The 10,394-nt window shown below is 50.3% G+C and overlaps 1 protein-coding gene across 1 annotated transcript; it reads left to right on the top strand.

Annotated features, from left to right (window-relative positions):
• The first annotated feature begins 1,564 nt into the window (after window positions 1–1,564).
• On the top strand, window positions 1,565–5,811 carry LRIT2 (leucine rich repeat, Ig-like and transmembrane domains 2). The gene is made up of 3 exons (XM_077894340.1): window positions 1,565–1,761; window positions 2,255–3,036; window positions 5,042–5,811. Exons 1-3 carry the CDS (start codon window positions 1,652–1,654, stop codon window positions 5,809–5,811), a joined length of 1,662 nt encoding a protein of 553 aa, XP_077750466.1. The 5' UTR covers window positions 1,565–1,651.
• The last annotated feature ends 4,583 nt before the right edge of the window (window positions 5,812–10,394 follow it).

Raw genomic sequence — 10,394 nt, 5'->3', positions numbered from 1 at the left:
GCTGGGCCCTTGGGCTCTCTTCACCCTCAGTTGCTGTATATGAGTTGTTTTGGGAAGGGCATGATCTCATGCAAGCAATCTTTGCAGCTGAGCATCAACACATGCCTTGAAAGGGGTCTAAGGCTGCACATCTCCATGTCTAGAACAAGCTTTGTACCCATTGCACTCTCTTTGTTTTGATTTTTAGCTTGAGAGGAAATCCAGAGATCTGGCCAGATTGTGGAATTGACAAGAAATTCAAATACATCTGGCATGGATGAAAAGCCTGGAGTGTAATCAGCTTAGTTGATGACCCATTTCCCCCATCCCTGGCTAACTACTAAGCGGATTTTCTTCCTTTAGGCCTTTTGTAGGGTATAATGTATATTATGAGTATTAGGAGAATCCAAGGAATGTCAATATTCACCAGGAAGTACCGTAAGTAATAGGGAAGCCGACTTTATTGCTCTTCAAGTCTGTTGGTGTAGGGAGGGAATTAACATAACTCATATACGTTAGGTACTTTATATAGCCTCAAAATTTCCTAGAAACACTATGAACTATTTATTAATTTCATTACTTTGCATAAGAGAAACTGAGACTCATGTACGTTGAGTGACTTTCCAAAGATTTCAAGACAAGGAAGCATAAGCTAGAGAGAAGACCCCATGGCAAAGGGTCTATAAAGTTTTGCCCACCAGTGATTCCTTGCACCTAGAAAGTGTGTGGCTTAGAGTAGATGGCCAACAAATATTTGTTGAATAAGTACCCAAATCACATAAAACATAAGTCCTTCATTTTTATCATGTGAAATACACAGCATTCAGGGCAAGTTGTGAGATCCAGGATAAGAAACACACTTTAACTTATTCAGAAAACCTCTGTACTGTGATGCTTCTCTAACCCCGCTCATCCAGTGGCAGAGGTAGCTGTCTTAGTGCAGTACAGGAGTGAATCCATCACATGAGGCGTCGGAGAAAGCCAGTGATGCGAGTGGTCACATCTCGTTACCCACCAATCTGCATTCACTTCTAGAGAGTGGGTGAAAATCCTAGCTTTCAGGGACGCCTGGGGGGCTCAGCGGTCGAGTGTCTGCCTTCAGCTGAAGGCGTGATCCCGGAGTTGTGGGATCCAGTCCCACATCAGGGGCTCCCTGCAGGGAACCTGCTTCTCCCTCTGCCTGTGTCTCTGCCTCTCTCTGAGTGTCTCTCATGAATAAATAAATAAAATCTTTAAAAAAAAAAAAGAAAGAAAGAAAGAAAGAAAATTCTAGCTTTCAGAAGTCAACTGTGTAGATGAAGTATTAGATGGATTCTGGCCAAATAACCCGAACCGTTGTGTTCAGGATAGTATTACCTGCTTGTTTCTCAGATCATTCTGTAAGAAACTGAGGGAAGGTGGTATCAGTCCTGAGTAGGAGAACTGGCTTAGAGTTTGCTTTCTAGACTCAAGAACCAGACAAAGGGTGAATTTTGTGACCTTAGTTAAGAGATATAGCTCCTTCCTCGTGGGTTCTGTTGAGCTTGTGATCTAGGCCATAACAGAGCATACAGGGGCTTTGCCACTGCTGTGCTGACCTGCATCACCACGGATTACCAGTAATAGGATTTGCCACTCAAAAGCCTAGACTACACTTACTGAAAACTTGCAAGGTAGTTTCTTGCAGAGCAGTATGGCTTCAGTTTCTCACTATTTGCTGCTAGTCCTGGTCTTTCTGGATTCAAATGCCGCTCAGCCATCCTGTCCGCCAGGATGTACCTGCTCAGAGGACAGTTTCGGCAGGTGCGCTGTGCTAACAAGATGCCAGGGGGTTGTAGGGGATGGGCTCTCTTTGGGGATGATGTGGAGTGGGACCAGGCCTAGATGTGGCAGGAAGTCAGTGAAATCTCTAGTTGGCTCTGAACTTTGGAGAACTGTGCACTTTCACCCATATGGGTCTCTTATTTCAAGTGAATAACATATATATATATTTTTAACTCATACCTCTAATGCCAGAATAAACCTAATCTCACTTCTCTGATGTTTATATTTTTTTGAAAAGATTTATTTATTTATTTGAGAGAGAGAGAGAGAGAATGCATGGGTGGGACGAGGGTCAGAGTGTGAGACAGAGGTGAAGCAGACTCCCCACTGAGCTGGGAGCTCAATGCGGGGCTCCATCTCAGGACCCTGAGATCATGACCTGAGCATAATCAAGAGTCAGTGGCTTAACTGACTGATCCACCCAGGCGCCCCACTGATGTTCGTCTTAAAGCATTTGTGGTTTCTTGTACAGGACTCTGCAGTGTATGTCTATCTCTTTGGGAAAGATCCCAAGGAATCTTCTTGAAGAGTTAAAGCAGTTGAGGATTGAAAATTCGCCCTTATATGAACTACCTCGAGGGTCCTTCATCAACATGAGCACTTTGGAACACCTTTGGCTTAATTTTAACAACATCACTGTGATACACCTGGGAGCCCTGGAGCACCTGTCAGAACTAAAAGAGCTGAGACTGGAGGGGAACAAGCTCCGCTCAGTACCATGGACAGCATTCCAAGCCACCCCTCTCCTGAGGGTGTTGGATCTCAAGCACAACAGGATTGATGCGCTTCCCGAGCTAGCGCTTCAGTTCTTGGTCAACCTGACCTACCTTGACCTATCCTCCAATAGGCTTACGGTTGTGTCCAAGAGTGTCTTCTTGAACTGGCTGGCCTACCGGAAACAACGGCAGCCTGGCTGTGGAGCCAAGACTGTCCCCATCCTGGTGCTGGCACTGCACAACAATCCCTGGCTATGTGACTGTCGCCTGAGGGGATTTGTCCAATTTGTGAATTCCATCAGCATCCCGGTCATCCTGGTGAATTCCTACCTGATGTGCCAACGCCCTCTCTCCAAGGCTGGGCAGCTTTTTCACGAAACTGAGCTCAGTGCTTGCAGGAAGCCTCAGATCTCAACACCCAGTGCCAGTGTCACCGTCCAGATGGGACATAATGTGACCCTGAGATGCCTGGCACAGGCCAGCCCTTCACCAACCATTGCATGGGCTTACCCCCTGAGCATGTGGAGGGAATTTGATGGTAAGCCACGTGAGCCCTCTCAGTGTATCTGGGGGAAATGGTGAGGTCTACAGCAACTCTCTCCTCAATAGAGAGGTTCTAAACTGGGTCAATCATGAAGTGAGGGTGCAGGAAAGATTGGGCTCGGCCTGAATTATACCCACCACAACGGGGAAGTTTCCAAGACAGTGTTCCACCATCTGGAATGATTTTAAATGGTTGCATACAGACCTCTATGGGATATAAATATATATAAAATATATAATTATATAAAATATATAATATAATATATATTATATATAAATTATATATAAAATATATAATATATGTAAATATATTATAGTAGACTTAACATATTGTATAAATATTATAAAATTATATATGAACAGATAGATTCTTTAAAAGTGTTCTAAATGCAAAATACTACACTGTATGTTCTTAAGTCCTAGAATTTCTTACTAGGACTGATTCTAGAGATTATCTATTATTGATTGCCTAAAATTGCTGGAGCAGACCCAACCGGGGTACTTGTTTGAAATAAGATCTCCAGGCTCCTGCCTTGGAGATTCATATTTCCTGTGTCCAGGGGTGGGCCTGAGATTAACGCCTATTAACAAGTGTTCTCTCTTCTCCCCTCCTCCTTTCCCCAAGTAATTCTTACCATTGGGCAAGGTTGGGAATTCCTAGATGTTGACTGAATTTTACACTTCCCACCACTCTGTTGTTCAGAACTTACTGGCTTGAAGTTGTAATCCTGGGACCCAGGTGAGGAAGTGACCTCCACAGGCCCCATCACTGGGATTCAGACCTGCCTCTCATGTCCTGAAACTCTATGGTGTGCTTTCACACCTCAGCTGGAATCCCCTTTAATGTTACCCTGCAGGGTTGGGACAGGGGTGGTCTCCCTTGGGATATCTTAAAGTTGTCTAGAAGACAGCTAGACCTATCTGAGTAAAGCTTGAGAAATACAGTCAGTTACCCAGATATTTGTTATGCATGGTGAGAAGCCGCTGGAAGATTAAAAAATACCTAAGGAACTGAACTGTTGAGTTTTTCCTATCATTTTGATCACATCTTATTGGGTTGAGATTAAATACTAATGTAGGATTTATTGTCATAGCATCTTGAAGAACAGTGATATGCAGGCAGATGTCTTTTAATGGTCTGTAGTCAGTGCCTTTGGTACCGTGTTATATTATTCTCTCAGTAATGACAACAGCTTACACTGAGTGCTTACTAACAAACTTAAACTCTTATCATCCTGTTTTACTGATGAGGAAATCGAGGCCAGGAGAATCTAAGCAACTGGCTCAGCACCATGCACTTAGTAAGGGATAGAATCCAGGCATTTGGCTCAAGGCTCTGAGCCTTTCTGCACCTGGGAGCTAAAAAGGCAATTCTTTTAAACAATTTTTTAAAGATTTATTTATTTTTTTTTAGAGAGAGTGAGCACGTGCACATGAGTGGAGAGAGGGGAAGCAGAAGAGGGGGAGAGAGGGAGAGAAGCAGACTCCCTGCCGAGCATGGAGCCCAGCTTGGGGCTTGATCTCATGACCCCAAGATCATGGCCTGAGCTAAAACCAAGAGTTGAATGCCTAACCCACCGAGCCACTCAGGAGCCCCCAGGAAGGTGATTCTCGAAGCTCACAACATCCCACAGTTGCTAGAGATTTGCCCCCAACCATGCTGTTAGCTCAGCGAGGCTTCTAGTGGTTTGGTTGGAGCAGCAAGTGGAGCTGGAAGTGTGGTCTTCGTAGGCAGAAGAATGAGGTTCCAGGACGGCCACTGCCTCTGAGCATGTGTCCCTATGGGCAGGTTGCTGAATCACTCCAGTCCTCAACTTGTTATGAGTAAAAAGGGGGTACTTACCTTATGGGGTTGCTGAGAGGCCAATACCAGGAATGTAAGCTTGGTAGGCGGTCACCTCCGGCTCAAGAAAAAAGCAAAGAACGGATGTTGCTGGGCGCCGTCCAGCTTTCTAGCAGGGACGCGCCCTTCAGAGCCCTTTTGCTCTCTCTCCACCCAGTGTTGACTTCGTCGGCTGCAGAAGACACCGCCCTGTCCGAACTGGTCATACCTGCAGCCCACCTGGTGGACAGAGGCAATTACACCTGTGTGGCCTCCAACTCTATGGGCCGGAGCGCACTGGTCATCGCCCTCCACGTGCAGCCCACCCAGGCCCCGGCTGCTGCCCGCGCCCCTCCTTTGCCCTCGGAGGGCGAGGCCTACATCGACCTGCGGGTGGTCAGGCAGACGGTGCGCGGGATTTTGCTCGAGTGGTTTGTGGTGGCCGACGGCCCCCGGGATCCGTGGTTCACCCTCTACATCGCGTCCGATGCAACGCTCAGGCCCGAGGTGGTGCACATCGGCCCCGGGGTGAACACGTACGGGCTGGAGGACCTGCGGCCCAGCACGAAGTACGAGGCGTGCCTCAGCCTGGAGGGCCGGCCCGCCCGCAGGGGCCGCTGTGTGGTCTTCGTGACGGGCCGGGCGCAGGGCGAGCTGGCCGAGCTGGCCGCGCGGGAGCGCCTCCTGCATGTGGCCGTGGTGCTGAGCGCCGCGCTGCTCGCCCTGCCCGTGGGCGCCTACGTGTGGGCCGCCCAGGCTCGCTGCCGCTGCCGGCCCGGGGGGCTGCACTGCTGTCCCCGGCGCAGGAGGGGCCCCCGCTGTCCCCGGGCGGTGCCCCAGCTCCGGGACTGCTCCTACGCGGGCCACAGAGCCCCCCGTGGGGACGGCCCGGGCTGCAGAGACGCCGAGGGCGAGGCGCACAGAGGCGGAGAGCAGGACTGGGCCTGACCGGTGGGGCTGGGCACGGGGCCCTGGGGGGCCAGGGGCCCTGGGGGGTCTGGCCCGCTAGTCCCCTGTGGCCTGGCCCATCTCGTCGACACCATCTACTGAGCACCCACTCTGTTCCGGGCACTGACCTGGACCCAGCGATCGGGACGGGGGTGCCCGGGGAGCTTTGTCCTGTCCTATTAATGATCTTATTATAGGTAGTGGCTGGGAAGCAATAAATGTGACCCTTTCCCTGTGACGTTTACATGTAACATTTCCCATGGGCTGTCCAATTGGAGAAAGGAAGAGTTCTAGGCCTTTCTACAGGTGAAGAAGCTGAAGCCCGGCACATCATGGTGACTTGGCCAACACCACCCATCTCCCCGGGGGCGCAGGCACCGTTCGGAGAGGCTCTAATTCCATTGTTTCCTCTAACTGTCTGCTCCGCAGTATTCCGGGGTGTCCTTCAGGAAGTATTACTCTTCCTCTTATTGGAAACTCCCAAAGAGATCACATATGTTTGACGCTCCAAAGAGCTGCCCTATGGGGCAGTGAGAGCCTGGTGGGTGATGTGACCCTCGATCCGTGGGTGTCTGCGTCCCCATGAGCATCCCTTGTACCCCTGAGAGCTGATGCCACCAGCAGTGAGGAACAGGAGGGTGGCTGCAGCCCAGGGCTCACGCTCCAGGGGTTGTTAGAAAGTAGAGCTGCGAGGGCCATCCACCAGAAGGAATAGGACCTCTATGAAATCGTACGACCCTGTCATCATATCATTGTCACCTGCAGAGGGGGGCTACAGAAAGAATCCTGATTCCTACCTGGTCTCGTGAGATTCTCAGCTTCAGGCTTATTGTTCCAGCCGTGTGTCCCTTGCATCTCGGAGCTGAGCACAAGTGTTTGTTCCATGAATGGGGATATAGGCTCCACTCCCTTCCCTATTAAGTGTTTCAGGTTCTCCTATTAAACCCTTAAGAGGTGAGTGTCTCCTCCTATCTGGGTGCACATGGAGTGGAGGCTTCCGCATGAACCCCGGAGACAGCGCATTGTCCCTCGGGGCAGCCCTGCCACTGGTGAGCTTCCCCCAGGGATTTTTTTAAAAAAAGACTTTATTTATTTATTCATGAGAGACACACAGAGAGAGAGAGAGAGAGAGGCAGAGACACAGGCAGAGGGAGAAGCAGGCTCCATGCAGGGAGCCCGACGTGGGACTCGATCCCAGATCCTGGGATCACGCCCTGAGCCGAAGGCAGACGTTCAACCACTGAGCCACCCAGGGGTCCCTTCTCTGGGGATTTAAACCCACATCTGTCTTTGCAGCTTCTCCAGCAGCCCCAGGAAAATCCCCCGAAGATTGTTGATTATAAGTCGGCCTCCTGGGACATTTTCTCCCTTCTTACCACCTTCTTCACCAATTCCTGCCTACCCTGCCAGGCCCATGTAATGCATCATGCCCTCCAAGGCTTCAGAAAACAAAGCCACAAAGACATCATCACACCTAAGAACATGCATTTTAAAAAATCGTATATATATATGTATCTGGTCATATGTATACCAACGACACGTGCATGTGATGCAGCAGGGATTTTGCTCATGAGGAATTTCCCATGGTGCATTTTGGAAAAAAAAAAAAAAAAGTGGTCCGAGCAAAGCAGGAGCTTGTACTGCTCCTGGCCTCTGTGTGGTTTCCTCCACGGGATGGGGGGCTGCCCAGGGCACAGCGATTCCGAGGCGGACTGGGGGTGCCATGAAGGCAGGAGAGGATGTTCTGGTCTCCACTTCTGGCAGAGACAGCTTCGGGCAGGCCTGGAGCCGAAAGGACAGGAGGGGCCAGAGGGCCACAGAGGGAGCTCGTCAGTGAGCAGCGGTGCCTGGCGGCTTCTATGAACACGATCCAGGGAGAGAGAAGTCCAGAGAGTCAATCGGAGAAGGACAAACATTATATGGTCTCATTCATTTGGGGAATATAAATAATAGTGAAAGGGAATAGAAGGGAAGGGAGAAGAAATGGGTAGGAAATATCAGAAAGGGAGACAGAACTAGGGGTGGTGGAAGGGGAGGAGGGGGGTGGGGGTGAATGGGTGACGGGCACTGAGGGGGGCACTTGACGGGATGAGCACTGGGTGTTATTCTATATGTTGGCAAATTGAACACCAATAAAAAATAAATTTATTATTAAAAAAAAAGAAGTCCAGAGAGGATTTCTGGGAATCTGATTATTTTAAGACCCTTAGATTACCCTTTAAAAAAACCCTGGGGGTAAAGATGTGCATTATTCAGATCGATTAGGCAGTGTGACAGCAGGGCTAAGAGCACAGCCTGGAACTCCGGAGCCCAGGAACCCAGTTTCTTGGGCTTAAATTTTGCCTTTGCTTTTTCTTACCCAGTAAGAAGTCACTTTGTGACTTTGGGCAAATGACTCTCTTTTTTTTTCCCCATGCCTTAATCTCCTCACTTGTAACGTGGGGATGATACTACCCACCTCTGGGGTTTTCCTGATGATTAATGACTTTTCACATGGAAAGCTCTCAGAGCAATGCCTGGCACCTCACAGGCTCTCAGTGATGCCACCCCAGCCAACGTCATCGCCCTCGAGAGGACCTGTATCGATCTGTGGGTCAGACTCGCCTACAGACGGCGCCGTCTGGAACCGCAGACCTCACCAGGATTACGTATGTGTGGATACATGTCGGGCTGCGTGTGAAAGCACAGTGCCTAAGCTAATGCCCTTCACATTCTGTTTAATTTTTTTAAAGATTTTATTTATTTATTCATGAGAGAGAGAGAGAGAGAGGCAGAGACACAGGCAGAGGGAGAAGCAGGCTCCATGCACAGAGCCCGACGTGGGATTCGATCCCGGGTCTCCAGGATCATGCCCTGGGCTGAAGGCAGGCGCTTAACCGCTGAGCCACCCAGGCATCCCACATTCTGTTTAATTAATGTTTAAAAGATCCTGTAGTTTCCAGGGCGCCTGGCTTCGCCTCAGGTCCCGATCCCGGGGTCCCGAAAGCCAGCCCTGCATTAGGCTCTGCACTCAGGAGTCTGCTTCTGTCCCTCGCCCTCTGCTCTGCCCTTCCCCCCCATCCTCTCTCTTGAGTAAATTAAATACATTAATAAATCTTAAAAAAAAAAAAGATGCTCTCATTTTGGATTCACCTGTCATGCCCTTGGCCATCTTCTCTATTTAAATAGAGCTCAGGCCAAGTAACTGTAAGGTGAGCGCCTTTGGTCCAGGACACATCTGTAAGCAGGAGCATCTGTACTAGCTTCTGGAACGAAGGCCTCGCCGCCCCACAGGTCTGCTCTTGTCAACCCGAGGGAGGGATTTTGTGCTTTTTCTTTTTCCTTCCTTCCTTCTGGCTTGTTGGAGCCTGGGGACCTAACACCCGGAAGAGGGCCCGGCACAGACAGTACACTCGGAATGTGTGTCGTTAAAAGAACGGCTGGGTGTGCTATTGATGAATAAACAAATGACTGAACCTCATTCAGCTAAAAACGTGCATTTGCACGATTTCATCATGTCACACGGATGTCCCAACATCACCAGCCTGCGTCTACAAAATAAAGTCGCTTACTTTATTGACCACTATACGGTGGTTTAGCCGTCGCCACTTCACTCTGGAGCCTGGGCCAAACTCCACCAAACCCCGGCCCCCACCCCACCTGCGCTGCTTCTGTGACTCTCCTAAGGGACCCCCCCCCCCGCCCCGTGTCTGCATGGACTCTGGCAGCCGTGGTCCTCAATGGCACACTCCCCATCCTCCCCGTCCATCCTGCCATGGCCGGGGCCCTTGAGGACCGTCAGAGGAGCACCAGCACCTGCCAGCATCCATGCCAGGCGGGCTGACCCCGGCTTCTCTCAAAGCCCCCAGTCCTCAAGCAGCAGCACTGCAGAATGTACCCCAGCAGGGCAGGGGGCCCCGGCTGTGCCCCAGCTCTTGCCACATTTTGCCAACTGGACTCTGAGGGACAGCTGTTGGGTACAGAGTCCCACTGGTTCTCTTGGGGATACTCTCCTCAGTTCCCAACTCTTTTGGAATGCAGATGCTCAAACACAGGCTCCAGGCTGCACAGGCCCCAGAGCTGTGGCCTGTTCTGTTTCCCTCCCAGTCTCCCCTCCTCTCCTGGTAGAGAGAGGCTCCCGGGCCCATCAGTAGGCAGAGACATCCTGGAGGTTAAGCCTGAGCAGGAGTCCTCGCCTCCAGACAGGGTGGGCGCTGCAGCACGCGGACCCCCTCAAACGTCCTCTCGTACGTCTAAGAATAGCAACTGCCTCCTGAACTTGAATCCGCAGGTACAGAGCTGGTGCGAGGTGCTTTGCATAGATTAGCTCTCGTCACCTTCAAAGCAATGAGTTTTTGCACCATGTGTTGATGTGGGAAGTGAGGCCCAGGGAGGCTTAGTCTCTTGCCCAAGGTCACACGTAGGCAGCAGAGCCAGGATTCAGACCCAGGGCTGTCAGACTGTCAAGTACCACCTCATTTCATATAGTTAGAAAGTCTGACCTCAACCGTGGGAGGAAACACACACCATCCTGCAGATTTCCTACAGATGCATCTCTTTTTTTTTCTTTTTTTTTTAAATTTTATTTATTCATTCATGAGAGA

This window comes from Canis aureus, chromosome 4 (assembly GCF_053574225.1).
Source record: "Canis aureus isolate CA01 chromosome 4, VMU_Caureus_v.1.0, whole genome shotgun sequence".
NCBI classification, from domain to species: Eukaryota; Metazoa; Chordata; class Mammalia; order Carnivora; family Canidae; genus Canis; species Canis aureus.
Note: the sequence above shows the minus strand (reverse complement) of the source record. Positions and strands in the feature narration are given on the sequence as shown.

Bases quoted from the DNA above. Each gene is read 5' to 3' on its own strand.
- LRIT2 (XM_077894340.1), top strand. From the start codon at position 1,652: ATGGCTTCAGTTTCTCACTATTTGCTGCTAGTCCTGGTCTTTCTGGAT. The intron at 1,762-2,254 runs GTGCGCTGTGCT...TTTCTTGTACAG, and splicing joins TCAGAGGACAGTTTCGGCAG to GACTCTGCAGTGTATGTCTA. The intron at 3,037-5,041 runs GTAAGCCACGTG...CTCTCCACCCAG, and splicing joins CATGTGGAGGGAATTTGATG to TGTTGACTTCGTCGGCTGCA.